Source organism: Pecten maximus, chromosome 6 (assembly GCF_902652985.1).
Source record: "Pecten maximus chromosome 6, xPecMax1.1, whole genome shotgun sequence".
Classification (NCBI taxonomy): Eukaryota; Metazoa; Mollusca; class Bivalvia; order Pectinida; family Pectinidae; genus Pecten; species Pecten maximus.
The window spans coordinates 14,118,755-14,137,081 of NC_047020.1; the positions used below are offsets into that span (position 1 = coordinate 14,118,755).

An 18,327-nucleotide genomic window follows, 5' to 3' on the forward strand; every position below is an offset into this window, starting at 1 on the left:
TGGATTTGAACCCAATTTGGTCAGAAACATCCTTGAGGGAGGGGGAACAGATTTTGCATAAATGGTGGCTCTGACCCCAAAGGGGCCAAAGGGGCGGGGCCCAATATGGGAAATAGAGGTAATTCCTTTAAATCGCTACTTGTCATAAAGTTATGAATGGATTTGAACCCAATTTGGTCAGAAACATCCTTGGGGGAAGGAGAACAGATTTTGCATAAATGGTGACTCTGACCCCCAAGGGGTGGGGCCCAATAGGGGAAATATAGGTAATTCTTTTAAATCGCTACTAGTCATAAAGTCATCAATGGATTTGAACCTAATTTGGTCAGAAACATCCTTGAGGGAAGGGGAACAGATTTTGCATAAATGGTGACTCTGACCCCCGAGGGGCCAAAGGGGCGGGCCCAATAGGGGAAATAGAGGTAATTCCTTTAAATCGCTACTAGTCAAAGTTATGAATGCATGTTCTAAAAACAATTCTTGAGGTCTTTCAGACCTTAGAGAGTCTGGACTTCATTAATCTTTAAAGCAGTTCGGATTTCCACACTATAACCATATATAGCATTGTTAGAGATTTACAAATAAAACAAATTGAATATGAACATTATTTTAACATTTGGTCTAATCCAACCAGGTGAGTGATACAGGCCCCATGGGCCTCTTGTTTGAAAAATGGTTTTTCGAAAAAAACAAATGTGGGATGCACAACTACATGTTATACTGATCATGTATACCAAGTTTCGTTAAGATCGGAGTAGTACTTTAGAAGGAGTTGTCCGGACAACTGTTGCGTGACAGACAGACAGACAGACGGACGGATGGACGGACAGACGGACGGACGGACGGAGGGTAAAGTCCCCCCGTTTTTCAAACGGCAGGGGACTAATAAAAGGCACCTCTAAGAAAGGGAAACAAATTTTGCACAAATGGTGCTTTTAACTCCCAAGTGAGTCGGGGGCTATGCAGAGGGATGGGGCCAATAATGGAAATAGATGTAAGTCTTTATTAGATAACTGCTTATCATGAATGAGTAAATGGATTTTGACCAAATTTGATTAAAAGCATCCATAGGAAAAGAGGAACAAATTTGTACATAAATGGTGCCTATGACTGAATTTTTTGCACAAATGGTCAGGTTATCTCCCTTGCAGCAGGAGGAATTGGGTCCATTAGGGAAAATAAAGGTCTTTAATTGCTATTTGTCTTGAAAAACAAAATGAATTTGACCAAATTTGCTCTGAAATATATCCTTTGGGAAAACCTTACCATTCTGTCTAAGCGAGACAGACAAGTCATACAATTTGTGATTCCTGTCATGATAAACTTACCATGCAACTATAAAATCTTTTGATTTGCTGCTCTGTCATCAATTTCAACCAATCTTCAAATTAGTTTGTGACAGTTTTTAGACAAAGTCTCCGTTGACCAGTATTGCAGTTGCCTGTTGTATGTTGTTGTGTGTCATCCATCCTAAACCATTTTAATTTTGACTAATCTTATTAACCATAAATTAAGCGCAGGAGGGTCATTAAATACTGGGCCAATATAGCATGCTCAGATGGAGGCTACCAGATTTGTTCAAATGAATGACCTTGGCTATTTTTAAGGTCACAGTTGTCAAATTTGTTCAAATTTTAAAGCAGATTCTTCTCAATAACCAAAAGGTTGAGGGCCATCTGATATTGGGCCGGAATCTATTTTCTTCGTCACTGGGTAGGATATATGTCAAAGATCTGAATTTACATATCAGAACTCGGGATACCAATGAGGCCCATGGACCTTTTGTTAATGCCAAACTCTTTAAAAGTGTAGAAGACCTTAGATTTCCACCATGGTTTAAGTTTTGTAGAATTACCTGTATTTTTATCATTCGAACAAAAACAAGACATATAAAACATATACATGCAATGTCTGAATTTTATTATGAATAAGTTTCAAATTCTAAGCTTACAGGTACACTAAGCTTACTTGTAAAGGTTTTGAAGACTTGATAATACATCCTGAAATGTTGCATTTGAATTTAACATTCTTATCATTAGTTGCAGAGATTATTCCTAACCTTGAAAAAGCTAATTCTTCACAACTTTAATTGACAAGGTTGACAGGAATATCTGCAGAGTTTAAATACAATGAATTTCAAAATTGTATTTGCTACCAGTAGTGCAGATTATTTAGACAGTTTATTGTTAATTATAATGATCTTACATGATCATTAGCTGTCTAAGCAGACCTCAACCAGCTTGAGCTGGTAGGGAGACACTTGTGCAGGTATTAAGTCTTTAAAAGATGAATTCAATTGGAGGAAATATCCAAGTCCCTAGTGCTTTTGTGTATCATCAAAGTATTATAAGTTCATTAGAAATGGTTTCAGTGACTTTTCTATTTAGACCTTTCTGTATCATTATTTAATGTAACACAAATGCAATAATGTGAGGGCTTCTTGATATGTTGTGAGCCTCATATTGAAGGATTTTAACTTTTCCGGACATTTCGCATTACTTTCCAACATAATACCCTTCAGTATCTATATACTTTTGCCAGCTGTCTTAAAGGGCATCATTGCCACTTTTATAGAACTCCTTTTCCTGGCTGTTCAGAAAGTCATCCACTGCAAGTATGACGTCATCATCGGACTGAAAGTATAGGTGCCTAAAATAGCTGTTTTCCAGTTTTGGAAATAGATGAAAGTCTGATGGAACAAGATCTGCAGGTGAATAAGGTGGATGCTCAATCAATTTAAAGCCACAGTTGTGAATGGCAGCGATGGCAAATTACAGACTTGTGAACAGGAGCATTGTCCTGATTGAATAACACACCTTTAGTGAGCTTTCCGCAGCACTTTAGTTTAACATTTTCCCGTAACTGCCCCAGAAGTGAAGCATTGTATGTGCAATTGATTTTTTGTCCATTTTGGAGATAATCTACCAGCAAGTACCCTCTGCATCTCAGAAAACCAAGGCAATATAACCTTCCCAGCTGATGGAACAGTCTTTGCCTTCTTTTGCGGGGAGAACAAGCTAGGGTTCTTCCATTGTTTCTATTGTTATTTGGCCTCTGGGGTAAAATGATTGACCCAATGTTGCATCTATAGTGACAAATCTCTGAAGAAAGTTGGCAGGATCTTCCTCAAATATGTTAAGATAGCAAGCGATAATTTGCGCCTGGTGTGCTTCTGATCAACTGTCAGAAGTCTTGGTACCCATCGGTCCAAAAGCTTTATCATTTCAAGATCCTCAGTCAGCTTGGAATGTATTCTTTCCTGTGAAATGCCAACTCTACTGGCTATATATCTTTCTGTGACTCGTCTGTCAGTCATAATAACATCATGAACTTTGACCATTTCTAGGGTTACAACAATAACGGGCCTTCCAGGACAAGGGTCATCCTCAAGGCTCTGTCGGCCACTCGTAAATTCTGGCACCCATCTTTTCACTGTAGCATATGAAGAGCCACCTTTCCCTAGTGCTACCATATCATTATGGATATCCTTATAGATGTTAAACCCTGTTAATGCAAATATAAATGGATCACTACTCTTTCATTGATTTTGTCAATTTTGCAAAAGTCGATTGTCTTGTGTACTTTAAAGTGCTACCTCGTCAATATAAACTAACCAATTGAGACCAGTCCTTGGGTACACAGCTCTATAAATAGTCAGAGAATATTAGGACTTAAAAAGAACATTGTTGAGTGCATCCTTCATCACGAGACTTACAGCATATCAATTATCCCTCGTAACTTATTTAGATTCCATCAGTTATCAAAGACTGATTTGAAGTTATAATTTATCAATATACATTTTTTACAGAATTCTGTAATCATTGAATACACTTGCAGCCTTACTGATCCATCAGTAGATGATCTATATGACTGTAGTTCACATCAAATGGTGATGATGTCAATATTATGGTGACGACCTCCATAAAACATGAAGACACATCTTCTTGTCTCCATGTCACACAAGTAGAAGCCTTTAAATTTTGGAGAAGTCTCCTTCAGCGAATTTACCTGTAAAAAAAAGTTGAAACACTTAATAAATCTTCTTTAAGAATAATTAAGAATATTTGGGAAGGCTTTTTAAATGCATTCACTTAGTTTTTGACGGATTTTCTTGAAACTTTATACAAAGTTGAAGGATGGCATGAAGTTGTGTCTCCAGTAACGGCTTCTTCTGAAAAAACAACTTTTACAGAGTTGTGCCCCTTTACATATAATAATGTATGTGAAAAAATGGTTACTGGCTTGTCTGGCTATGCATTTGCTTTGTTTTCAATAGATTTTACTAAAATTTGGTATGTAGTTAGAGGACCCTATGAGGCTTAGCTCTATGCAAATATTTTGCTGAATTACCAGTTCTAATAGAGTTATGCCCCCTTTTCTTTAAAAACAAGCAAAATATTGTTCGGCTATGCATTCACTTAGTTTTTGATGGATTTTCTTGAAACTTTTTAGAGTTGAAGGATGGCATGAAGTTGTGTCTCCAGTAACAGCTTCTTCTGAAAAAACCCTTTTTACAGAGTTATGCCCCTTTATATACAGTGTTTTTGTTCCCATTATTTTTCAGCCTCCCGTGGCTTTTGAGTTGGGAAAATTCATCGACATTTTGAAAAATTTGGGAAAATACACATTGTAAGTTGTTTAAATCATCTTGTGCCCATAATATACCGTATGGTGAGATATGACTTGTTGCTATTAAAGTTCTGAATTCATTGTTTTAATCCTTTAAAAAAATCAACAAGTTCCTCTTAATCAGTCAACGAAAGCTCCTTGTTCAGGTGGCAAATCCCGGTAAGAATGAGTATGCATACCCTGCATGCACTGCACTCTGTCAGGGTACAAGAAATACCCCATACTCAGTCTACAGCCGATAACGTAGCAAGCCCTGCACAGAGCTGTTGTATGTACCCATATATATCAAGATATGATTTGGAAAATTACTATCAGTATCCGAATTAATGTATCACTAATTCTAACAAGACCTTCATGTTCATTTGTGTAGTATTTGGTTTTACAATGTCTGCATCATTTGAGCGCTTGAAATCAATGACATCTATTACAAAGCGTTTTAATGATCAAGATCTAAAACAACAAAGATCGCACGCCTCTAGGCCTATACGTGATGATATTACATGTTTGAAAGTGATGACGTTCATATTAGTTAGGTTCGGAAAATACTTTATGGCTTCGGAAATCACGATGTTATCATTTACAAAATTTCAGAATGGGTAAAAGAAACATTCAAATTTTTTTCCCCAGCTTTAATAATTGGGAAACTTCATTGAAATTTTGGGAAAATACAGCATTTTTGGCCTAGGGGAAACAGCCGATATTCGGGGGTAAAATAGGCCAAACAAAAACACTGATGTAAAAAATGGTTACTAGCTTGTCCGGCTATGCATTTGCTTTGTTTTCAATGATTTTGCTAAAATTTGGTATATAGTTAGAAGACCCACCCTATGAGGCTGTGCTCTATGCAAAGATTTTGCCGAATTACCAGTTCTAATAGAGTTATGCACCTTTGTCTGTCTATGCATACACTTAGTTTTGGATAGATTTTCTTGAAACTTTATACGGAGTTGAAGGACCACATGGAATTTTGCCGCCAGGAACAGCTTTTTCCTATAAAACTCAGAGTTATGACCCTTTATGTAAGAAATGGTTACAAGTTTGTCCCGCTATGGATTTACTTTGTTTTCAATGGATTTTCTTGAAACTTTTTACACAGTTGATGGACTGCATGCACTTGTGCCTCCAGTAAATGCTTTTTACGAAAAAAAGCTTTTTACATAGTTATGCCCCTTTATTTGAAAAATGGTTTTAATTTTGTCCAGTTATGCATTTCCTCAGTTTTCACAAAATTGGTGTATAGTTAAAAGACCATATGGTGTTGTGATTTTCCCCAAGAATTCCTTTTAAACAAATTATGCCACTTTCAACAAGAAAAATTGGTGAGTTTCATCCGACTGAGCAAATGTTCAGCTATGCGATCTGGCTATGCGAATGTCGAGCAATTTTCAGTGAATCATTTGTCGTGACTTTTTGGAATGGCTGCCAGCTGAGTAATTACTGGATACAATATCAAACAAAATTGAAGACAATGTAAGTGATTATGCCATAATTATGAGGCAGCTTCACAAAGTATCCAAACCAATCATGGAAAAGCGGGGGGTATACTTGTCACCCCCTCGGTGACAGCTCTAGTTAATGTATTACATATAGGTAAACCAAACCAATATATAACTTACATAGTTTTGCATTTCTCTGATCTTCACTAAGTTACTGCATCGTACATAAGGCTCCTTTGACTTCAGAGTCATAATTTTCCTGTGGCGGTACCAGACTGTGATCGAAATATCTGTAATTTTATACAAATCATAATGATTATATGACATAAATATCTGACATTTTAGTCATACCTTAAGCTTATTTTGAAGATTGAGTTGGGGCAAGCTGAAGTCAGAGTGTGACCATTAATTTTCACAGTCCCTGATTCTTAAATTTTCATGCCATTAATTACTGTATTAACTTCATCACTTAGTAAATACCACACATATTATTATCTTAGATATTCAAACCTCATTCAATGCCAAGGTCAAATATCCATTGAATTATTAGCTCATCTCCCTAGAAAGTCATGAAGATATGCTAAAATCTTTAAATGTCTTCTCAAGAACCAAGAGCTCCAGATACATCATGTTGGGCTGATTGTTACACTCTTGTGAAGGGCTATCAAGTTCGTTAATATGAATGAGCTAAGGTTACATTCATCAAGGTCACAGGGGTCAAATATACTATACTTCACTTGAAGAGTAAGTAGTGCCTACATTTAATTGGAATAACATGCAAAATTTGAAATGTATACAATCTTGTCAACTAGAATTATTATAGCTGTAATCACAGTCTATATTTTGTAATTATTTACAAACGTTTCATATATAAGCATACTTTCTACAGAATTAATTTGAGAAAATTTCAAAATTGGTAAATTATTTTTTAGCATGTCAAACATGTCCAATGCACAATTTCCCCTTGTTTAAAGTTTCAAAGTGAATAACTCTAATGATATCAACTTGGCGCACACTTTAGGATAGTCATTTCAGATTTTGATTGAGTGCCAGACAAGGCTGTCCTTTCTTACTATACTTAAATGTTTTGAGTTAGTTATATATTTCTGATACTTATGTGATAAATGGAAAAAGACATAATGATAATCAGGCATTTATTAGTTTTATAATAATGGTAACTTTATTGTCTATACATGTACATATGTTTATGAACACCATCTCAACATAAAGTAGTCCTTGAGATGATAGATTATTTGTGAGCTACTACTACTGCATATAACTAAAAATCATATATCAGTGAATATGCAGTTAAAACAATATATCGGTATAAAAAAAAGAAAAAGAAATCAATGATAATCAGACATTAATGATTATGGGAAATTATGCATTGTACATATTTGACATGCTTTCCTCAAATTGATTCTGTAAAAGTATAGATTAAAGACTGTGATTACTACTACAGTGCATTCCACTTAATCGGGTAACGCTTAATCGGGTATTTCGTTTAATTGGGTAAAATTTCAAAAACCAAAACCATTTTCTCTTAAATCATGTTAAAAAAATTCGTTTAATTGGGTTGGAAAAGTCGTATTTTTCGGTTATTCGAATAAACAATCGGGTAAAAAAAAAATAGAAATGCTCCGATTTTCATGAAAGTCATCGCGTATTTCTTTAAGTTTTAGACATTCATCAACAAAAAAGGTTCCTTTGATAGTTATGATGTCAAAAACCGGTATAATATTACCTTAATCGTTAATGTTGTGTCGTTTTTATTTACTGTTACGTTCGTTGTTCTTCGTGGTTTTCTATCTTGCAATCATATCAACATTACGACTACAATCGATAACATGGCCACCTCCGGAAAACGCAAACGCAACGACCTGACCCTTGCTGACAAGTATGAAGTTGTTAAACTTCTTGACCAGAAGCTCTCCCAGGCTGCCATCGCTAAGAAGTTAGACTGCTCGCAGTCCCAAGTATCCCGCATATCCCTGAAGAGAGAAGACATTAGGACACAGTTTGAAGCCAACTCCAACCCACACCGCAAACGACAGAGAACTGGCAAAGATTCTGATGTTGAGACGGCCCTATCGACTTGGTTCACCGATGCCAGGGCAAGAGACATTCCCATCACCGGACCCATACTGGAGGGGAAAGCGAAAGATCTCGCATCCCATATGAAGAAAGAAGATTTCACGCCAACTTCTGGATGGCTGAGCCGCTGGAAGCAGAGAAACGGCATCACCTACAAAAGAATCTGTGGAGAGAAGAGAGACGCCGACATTACAGCAGCTGATAACTGGATGGCGACCGTATTACCCGAGCTACTCTCTAAGTACGAGCCGAGAGATATCTACAACGCCGACGAGACGGGGATTTACTACCGGGCATTACCAGACGGGACACTGGCTTCAAAAGCGGAGACTGTGAGCGGCAGCAAGAAGGCTAAAGATAGGATTACTGCGATGATATGCTGCAATATGGACGGCACCGACAAACGGCCACTACTAGTACTGGGTAAAAGCAAAAATCCAAGATGTTTCCGTGGCCAGTCCAGCCTACCAGTTATCTACGACGCCAACCAAAATGCCTGGATGACAGCAGTCATATTCACTGACTGGCTGAAAAAGTTCGACAGAGAGATGAGACTAAAGAAAAGAAATATTCTTTTACTAGTCGACAACTGCGCCGCCCACCCACAGACCGCCACCACTGCCGTAAAGAATATCAGTCTAGTTTTCCTCCCACCCAACACCACTTCAGTGATCCAGCCATGCGACCAGGGAATCATCAAAAACCTGAAAACTCACTACAGGCGACACATCATCAACAACATCATCACACAGATTGATAATGACGCAACCCTGATGGCCAATGCCCTGGCAAAGAAGCTGACATTATTAACAGCCGTCCACCTTCTGAACCGATCCTGGAGAGATGTGACAGCCACCACCATCATCAACTGCTACCGGAAGGCGGGATTCGAGTACCAGAGAGAGGATACGCCCACTGATGACACACCCACAACCGACCCCACTGAGTCCACCACACCCGATGCTGACTTCGAGGAGTACGTCAACATTGATGCAGACTTGGAGTGCCACGGAACACTTTCCGATGAAAGCATCTGCGCCAGCATACTTAAAGAAGAAACCGAGGAACCAGAGGAGCCAGACAACAGCGACGACGAAGAAATCATCGTTCCAACACCAGCTAGCGAGATACGGGATTTCCTTCGCACCAAAGTTCAGAAGTTTTTGGGAGAGAAGGGATGCAAAGACTTCGAACCGTTCTACGCATTCCAGCGATTCATTGATGCGCATTCCACCAGAGAACAAACCAAGATCACAGAGTTTATTGATGTGAAATGGTAGACTGAGTTGTGAAAAAGACTATGGTAGTGCTGAAGAAAAAGACTCTGATTTATCAAGTGACTTAACTGTGTTAGATAACAAGACTGTGATGTTATAATGATAAATAATTATTGTGGAAACAACTTGATTATGTTAACTTGTGAAAAAATGACTTTTAACGTGTTTACGATGTTTTATTAAGTGACCTTGTGAGTTAAATAGCGTTCTGTATTTATTTTTTTTAATTCGTAAAAATGCAGAAAATAAATGCAACGTTTGTAAAATTTTGATACAAGATATAGCTTTAATTATGTACTAGATATATAGTGCTTTACTGTATGTGCTTTTATCTTAATTTGTTGTACCTGAATAAATTATTTGCATTGTAAATTCCATTATGTGTTTGTTACTTTCTTTCAATTACCCCATGGAAGGCCCCACACAAGGAATCGGATCAATAGAAATCACGTGACGCAGTGACTTTCCAGTGTCAAGGTCATATCTATACCAGGAAATGACCCAAATAAACTCGGCTTCTCTGTGCTTCGGCAAATTGATATGAAATAATATCTGAAGATCTTGTTAAAAACTTCATAGCGAACAAATGAATGCCTCTATGATCAGCATCAGAGAAATGAGCTGTCGGCAAGTCTTTAGATCGTATGTCAAACATGTGGATGAAATATGGATGCTCCGATGCCCCGATTTGAGGTACCACGATTGTACACAAATAACAACAATACGTCAGGTTTTATTATTATTTTAATACACGTATTTTAATGCAATAATATGGACTAGTAATTGGACCATTCGACATTGGTAAGACCACAAACAAAAACACCCATTAATAACAATAATAAACATCAATATTTTCATCCAAACTCGATCCAACTCATTAAGACAACATTACGGACCGAATCTAAGATGGCGACATGCATTTTCGGCTAATCGCATAAGCCGGTTAATCGGGTAAAAAGGCCCCGCAAATAGGCTACCCAATTAAGCGGAATGCACTGTATACTGATTCAAGTTGACAATGTTGGATACATTTTAAATTTTGTGAAAATTTTGTATGTTTTTTCTAATTGAATTTGTCACTATGCTTACATCATGTATGTCAATATGACAAATTTGGTATCAAAATAACAGTAAATTTATACTTTGGTTTGTTTGGTTTGTTTTGTTTAACATCCTATTAACAGCCAGGGTCATTTAAGGACGTGCCAGGATTTGGAGGTGGAGGAAAGCCAGAGTACCTGGAGAAAAACCACCGGCCTGCAGTCAGTACCTGGCAACTGCCCCACGTAGGTTTCGAACTCGCAACCAAGAGGTGGAGGGCTAGTGATAAAGTGTCGGGACACCTTAACAACTCGGCCACTGCGGCCCCGTAAATTTATACACCATAAAGTGTCATAATTGATTTTCTAATTTATATAAGCCTGTTAAAATTATTTACCATTTTGTCAACTTAGTCATAGTGGACTTCCTTGCATAACACTAAGTTGACAAAATGGTAAATAATTTTAACAGGCTTATATAAATTAGAAAATCAATTATGACACTTTATGGTGTATAAATTTACGGGGCCGCAGTGGCCGAGTGGTTAAGGTGTCCCGACACTTTATCACTAGCCCTCCACTTCTGGGTTGCGAGTTCGAAACCTACGTGGGGCAGTTGCCAGGTAGTCACCGTAGGTCGGTGGTTTTCTCTGCGTACTCCGGCTTTCCTCCACCTCCAAAACCGGGCACGTCCTTAAATGACCCTGGCTGTTAATAGGATGTTAAACAAAACAAACCAAAGGTTGCGATTCATTTTCATACCTCTGCAAACTGTGAAAAAAAAAAAAAATTTGACCAGGGGCCCAAATGTTGACCCCACCTTTTGTTTGAAATGAATAAACCTAGCCTATACTATTGACCATAGATAAACTTCAGAGTTGCATGAGACGTAGGTCAGATGCAGGTCCATTCTAACTCTTTGTAATAGATTAATCTTTGTGATTTAATACCTCTTTTTGGTGATTTCCATTGATGTTTGCCACTGACGGTGACAGACTCAGTTGGATGGGAAGTTGTGCATTGTACCCCATGTTTGTGGTCTATGTGCAGTCCCATCTCCTCAGGTCCACTGTCTAATGGCAGCATGTCCTCTGACCTGTTCTGGTGAATGTACCAGTAATCAGCTTGCGCCACATCCTCATTAGTGGTGACAAATTTGAAAAATTTATCCCTCTGAGAAGGAGCATCTTTGTTCTCCCTTGGTCGTTTCCCTTTGGATATGCTTGGGAAACTTCCTTTGGCTTGTGCAGTACTTTCTTCACACTTTTTATGTGTGGGGTGGTTTGTATCTTGTCTCTGTTGTTGACCTCCATATAAGTTCTGTTCAGGTCTCCTTACTGCCTCTTGCTGTTTGATTTGTGATGGATTTGACAATCCCTTTGAGTGTAACAAAGGATCTGTACTGTTGGTGTCGCCACTGGTCTCTACTCCACTCAATTCTGGGTTCTTCTCCTGGAGGGAAGTAGGGAGGGAAGTAGGGGTCAAGCCATTCTGACTGACCGGAGGTGAGGAGTTGACTGCCTGGTCTTTAGCAGTTGATCCTATTGGGAGGTGATTCATGATCAGTGTCCTAGTGCTGTCAGTTGTAAGCCTGCAAGACAAAAAAACTTATTCAGTTCATGTATTAAATGATAGATAATGACTGGTGAAAATAATGAAAGATTTGACATGGGTGTTTGTTATGTTAAATATGGTCTCTTGACATCCAGCTGACAGAGTATGCTTTTGCGCTCAGGAGGTAGAGCATTTTAAGTGCACAACAGAGACTTAGGTTGCTTCCTGTCTCGGAACAGTTGGCACGAATGTGTTTTTCCCTGTTCTTTCACACAATCAATAAGCGGCTCTTCTAGTCTGAGTGTCTATCATCCTGTGTTCCTTGTCCGTCAATTTTGCATTAAAAGTCATGAACTAATAAGCAGATTTCAAATAGATTTGGTGTAGAGCGTTCTTGGGTGAAGATGAACCTAGCTCAGGGGGCCTGAGGTGTGAGTCCAATAGGAAAATCACAAATCTATAAACTCCTAATCTTCTGTAAGAATGAAAGGATTTGATCCATATTTGGTCTGAAGCAATTCCATGGGCGAAGGAAAACCAATGGTGGGTCTGACCCACTTAAGGGGTCTCAAGGCAGGGCCCAATCTATAGAGCAAGTATGCAACAAATCGCTGTTAAAATCCTTCCTCTTCTGTAGGACTGATTTTGTCCATATTTGGTCTGCACTAGCTATAGCATCCCGGGGTGAAAGGAACCAAATTAACCTGTATCCCCAGAAAAGACTGGTACAGAAAAAACATTATGTAATGTTAACCCTTTGCCACATGCAGGTTATAACACTTCAGCACTCTGTGCCAATAGTGCAAAGATACATTGTTGCAATGCAACATTATTGCGCTGACTGAAATATACATACACCATCTCAATGGCAGTTTTTGAGAAATTAAGCTTTGTTTTGATTAATTTTTCTAAACCTAATTTTGAAAGTGAAATAGTTGTTTTAGACATTTTTAGTAAGTTACAATTATGTTCAGAATTTCTTAAATTTTAATTCTGTGCTATTTTCTTTATAAAACCAACAACACATAACCATGAAATCAGCTGTATACAAACAGAACAGAAAAATTTCAAAATATTTTGACAATGCAATTTATAATTCATTGAATTCCTGTACATGAAATGATTCATCATTAACTCCCAAATGAAACAAACTGAATTTTCAAAGTTTTCACAAGAATATTTCAACAGTTCAGGCTTAAGCCTAGAATATTTTATATCCGATGTCGCGACGAAGGAATGTGTATCCGACCATTTCGGGTCAAATCTACCTTCGTTTTTCAAATGCCAGCGAGCGTAGTTATTAATGTGTCAAGCTATGGTGGAAAACTGATTCTCATTGAAGAAAAGGTAGAAATAATCAATGGGACTTGCAGTATCAAAATCAAAAGTTTCTGGAAGTACTGGCCCCGTTTCCCTAACAAAATCATTTACTGTGATCGGCGAAAAATCTCGGTCAACATTACCTAATGGCGGCGGTACAACTAGTCGCCGTTCGTCCTCATTTTTGGACTCGTTATCTGTTGACAGTTCATTTAGAACATCGTTAAGATCAATATCTGACTCGATGTATTCAGGTCCAAAGCCATCGAACTCTAAATTATCATCATCGTCGTCAAAAACGTCGCGCAAAATCGTAGCCACGGCCGCCATCACGCCTCGTTGTTGTCACACTTTTCTACACTCATGACTCACACTTTCTAGGTTAATTTATTCAAAAACTTTCGTATGAATGACGTGTACAAATCTGATTGGTCGATGCATTGATATCTTCTTAAAATAGTATCAGGGATTTCCTGATAGGTGTCGCTCTCAATCACGGGATTTTCCATGTCTAAGTTTACCGAACCGGCATGGCGTCGAGAGGCGCTTACATTGAGATAACGTAGAGGCGTCGAGAAGCGCTTACATGGAGATAATGCAGAGGCGTCGAGAAGCGCTTACATGTGGCAAGGGGTAAAGGCGTCCAGAGGCGCTTACATGTGGCAAAGGGTTAAATCAATAAATCTGAATAAAAATATTTTTATCAGGTGAACCAGGAATTATTGCTGTATGTGATAATGTTTCAGTTATTGTCTTAACCATGATCAGTGTCCATAAAACTACTGTTTATAATAACAAGGAAGCTAGCTTCTATGGGATTTTTATTACATGGTATGTATTTATCCCTTTAAACAGGAGTATTTAGATAGCCTAGGGGTCGACATTAACGCTTGTCCGATTGTCCGGTACCAGACGAAATTGATGTCGGACAAGTGAAATCATTAAAGTACTTGTCCAACGGGACAAGTAACAAATCTGTCTTTGTGTTTTATTTATGTTATATTCTGAAGTCAAAACTGATTCAATACTCACTGTAAAATGAGTAAAAAATCCTTTAAATTGTGTTAACCATCGAACGGAAGTGAGTTGATCATGCTAAATTAAAGTTTCATTCGGAACTACATAGAAATGATGGTCGACTTCCAAGGGCTCTCGAAAACATGTAATCGGTATCGTTAGTATGTTTGAAACGCATGCGAATGCTGTACATGTGAGAGCATTGATACTACGACAGATACCGTCTGCTGGAATCGTAATAAAAATGAATCAGTTTTGATATAATTAAGGAGGCTACAGATGAAGCAGACTGCTGTGCCCTAGAAAACGGTGAAGTGTTTTAATGTTTTCACAGTAGTAAGTTTGTTTATAGTTAAGTCGAACAGTTCTTCATGAAAGTTAATTATTAGGTCACCTGAGACAAAGTCTCAAGTGACCTATTCTAATCCCCTTTTGTCCGGCGTCGTCCGTCGTGTGTCCGTAAACAATTTGCCTTTTCGACTTCTTCTCCAAAACCCCTAAACCAAATTCCATGAAATTTGGCAGGAAGCTTCTATGGCTAAAGGTCAACCAAAATTGTAAATTATATGGTCCCCACCCCCCAGGGGCCTGAGGGGTGGGGCTAAAAAGGGTCAAATTGACTAAGACTTCAAAAATCTTCTTCTCTACTCTCAGATATGGTGGAATCAAACACTCTTCATAGATGGAAGGGTCTTAAGGTGCTTTACATCACGTTTGCCCCTGGAGAGGGGGTAAACTTTACTATAGTTTATGTAGGGAAATCACATTTTTGACTTTTATTTGTTTTATTTCTTTTGGAATTCATTCTAATTTGGTAAATATTGTCAGCATGGGATGACAGTTTGATGGCATGCACATGTTGGCCCTGACTGACCCCCAGGGGCTGATGGGTGAGGGTAAAAAGGGTCAGATTGACTGAAATTTAAAAAATCTTCTTCTCAAGACCAAAATAAGGTGAAATCAAATACTCTTTATAGTTGGAAGGGCCTTAAGGCGCTTTACTAAAATTGTGAATTTCATGACCCTGGGGTCTCAAGTTTGCCCCTGGGGAGGGGGTAAACTTTACTATAGTTTATATAGGGAAATAACATCTATTATTATAATTTGTTTGAATTCTATTAGAATTCATTCTAACTTGGTTAACATTATCACCTTGTGAAGGCAGTTTGATGGTATACACATGTTGACCCTGACTGACCCCCAGGAGCTAATGGGCAGGGCTAAAAAGGGTCAAATTGACTGAAGTTTAAAAAATCTTCTTCTCAAGACGGAAATAAGGTGGAATCAAATACTCTTTATAGAAGTGCTTTACTAAAATTTTGAATTTCATGGCCCTGGGGTCTCAAGTTTGCCCCTGGGGAGGGGGTAAACTTTACTGTAGTTTATATAGGGAAATCACATTTTTGACTATAATATGTTTGATTTCTATTGGAATTCATTCTAATTTGGTTAACATTATCAGCTTGGGATGGCAGTTCGAGGGTATGCACATGTTGGCCCTGACTGACTCCTAGGGGCTGATGGGCGGGGCTAAAAAGGGTCAAATTGACTGAAATTTCAAAAATCTTCTTTTCAGACTGAAATAAGATAGAATCAAATACTGTTTATAGATGAAAGGGTCTTGAGGTGCTTTACTAAAATTGTGAATTTCATGACCCTGGGGTCACACATTTACCCCCGGGGGAGGGGGTAAATTTTACTATATTTTACATTTTTGACTGATTTCTGTTTGGTGTCTATTGGAATTCATTCTAACTTGGTTAACATTTTCAGCATGTGATGAAAGTTTGATAATATGCACATGTTGGCCCTGACTGACCCCTAGGGGCTTATGGGCGGGGCCAAAATGGTCAATTAAATTAACTGAATTATTTCAAATCTCAGGTGACCATTAAGGCCCATGGGCCTCTAGTTTTAAAGTACTTCATTCATCTGCTTTTAGGTAAAAAAAGGATGGTTTAGTAAAACTTAAATAACTTGTAATAATACTTTCTTGCTGTTTTATTGTTGTTAGTAATTATTATGAGTCGAAATTATGGCTTGCAGTGCTTACCTCTACTTTATAATAAATCATCTCGCTGTTTACACATAACAGATGGAAAGTAGAAACATGTAGGACAAGTGATTATGTCATTCGGACAAGTGAATTTATCTTATCACTTGTCCGAAGGGACAAGTGCAGAAAAAAGTTAATGTCGACCCCTGCCATTACAGTGTAGTGCTATACAGACAAGGTGTATTTAATGCCCTATGAAATTGCCACGAAGAAAGCATAAGATTACAGAAGCTGTGTGAACAAGCAGACTATACACTTTTTTAAGGCTCCTGCCACAAAGTGGTTAGAGTGCAAATTACATAATCATGATTTGATGTTAATCCATTTATCTATATCTGAAGTACATGTATCTCCATAAATATGTATTTTATTAAGATATTAAGTGTTACCCACTTTCAATGTTGTGATTATGTGATGTTTTATTCAAATTGCTCTTCATCTTTTGTCAATATATTATATAGAGGATATTGAATGTTTTCCCATTTAATATAACATATACCAGTATTTCACGAGTATGACAGAATATTGATATTTTTGGTGATCTTAAACTTGAAATCCTCTATATATTTCACTGGCAAAATGCAAAAAAAAAACATTTCTTAATGAATCACCTCATGCTCCATCAGTGGGTATTAGATTGAAGAAAAAAATAATTTTCCTCACCATTCACCTCATGCTTGATCAATTAGTGGGTATAACATATATTATTGGAAGGAAAAACAATTTTCCTACTGAATCGCCTCAAGCTCCATCAGTGCATTGGTATTAGCTAAGAAAGAAAAGGAATATTCCTTAACATTCACCTCAAACTTGATCAATTAGTGGGTATATATTTAACATATGAAGGGAAACAAATTTTCCTGAAGAATCAAGGCAAGCTCTATGTGGGGGTATCATAATTTATATAGGAATGGAAAAAAAATTTCCTAATATTTACCTTAATTAATCTCCATTAGGTGGATAAACAAAGGTGTCTGCATCTGTAGTAAAGCTGCACGAACCATTAATCCAGGTTTTCAGCTGATACTGTATGTAATTATTTAGTTTGTTTCATTCTGCATTTTAAGTTGTTTAAACACTAAAGTTGGAAAGATTTTAAGTTACTGCGTAGATGAACACCAGCCGGTACTTGTGTAATCTTTTATGCCTTGCTTTTGTCCATTTAATATGGCGTGATGGAGATAATTTAGCTACTTAAATGGAATTTACAATCCTACCTCATAATTCATCATACATGCACATGATGTTGCTTAAGCTTCAATCCCATAGGTAATCCAGACAATTTCGCAGACCGGAAGTCATGACTTGTTCGATATATGGTATACATATGCATGTACTGCCTGTGATGGTCTGATGGGTGACAAAGCCCCTGTGAAAATGATAAAAATCAACACTCTGTGAACATAGAGTGTCAATTGCATTCTACCTATGAAAGATGCATCGGGCTGTACATATGTATGCATGGTTATAAAAGTAATCAATAAATTCAATGGCCATAGAAATATGACTAACCTGATTTACCTGTATCATGCACTCGCCGGTGTAATCGTAAGTAATGTGACCTGTAATTTTGGTATCTAAAGGTACAATATAATGTAACCATACCGTACACTTCAAAAGAATATTATCAATAAACATGCATAAGTACCCAAAGATTTTGGTGCTATCATGAAATTGAATGTTTATTGCATATGTCTCGAAAGAGGGATTACAAATGGAGGAATAACATATGGGACATAGGTGTCGTGTATAAAATGCACCTCAGGGACTTCCTTAATACTCCGATACTTTTTAAATCTATAAATGAAAAGTTTTCTCCACCTCCCCAAAAATGGGGGTCACCCAAGGCAAAATTTTAGGTGTATGAATGTTTGGGAGGTGGAGGTTTTATTCAGACACAACAA

At 37.7% G+C, this 18,327-nt stretch overlaps 1 protein-coding gene across 2 annotated transcripts; it reads right to left on the bottom strand.

The window, feature by feature from the left end:
- Positions 1–1,899: 1,899 nt before the first annotated feature.
- On the bottom strand, positions 1,900–17,775 carry LOC117329037. 2 transcript variants are annotated; one of them, XM_033886723.1, is made up of 4 exons: positions 17,641–17,775; positions 11,427–12,067; positions 6,246–6,355; positions 1,900–4,008 (listed from the first exon to the last, which is right to left on the bottom strand). In XM_033886723.1, exons 1-4 carry the CDS (start codon positions 17,643–17,645, stop codon positions 3,883–3,885), a joined length of 882 nt encoding a protein of 293 aa, XP_033742614.1. In that variant the 5' UTR covers positions 17,646–17,775; the 3' UTR covers positions 1,900–3,882. The 2 variants fall into 2 exon arrangements, with proteins under 2 accessions (XP_033742614.1, XP_033742615.1); XM_033886724.1 differs by lacking the exon at positions 17,641–17,775 and adding an exon at positions 17,361–17,566.
- Between the last annotated feature and the right edge of the window lie 552 nt (positions 17,776–18,327).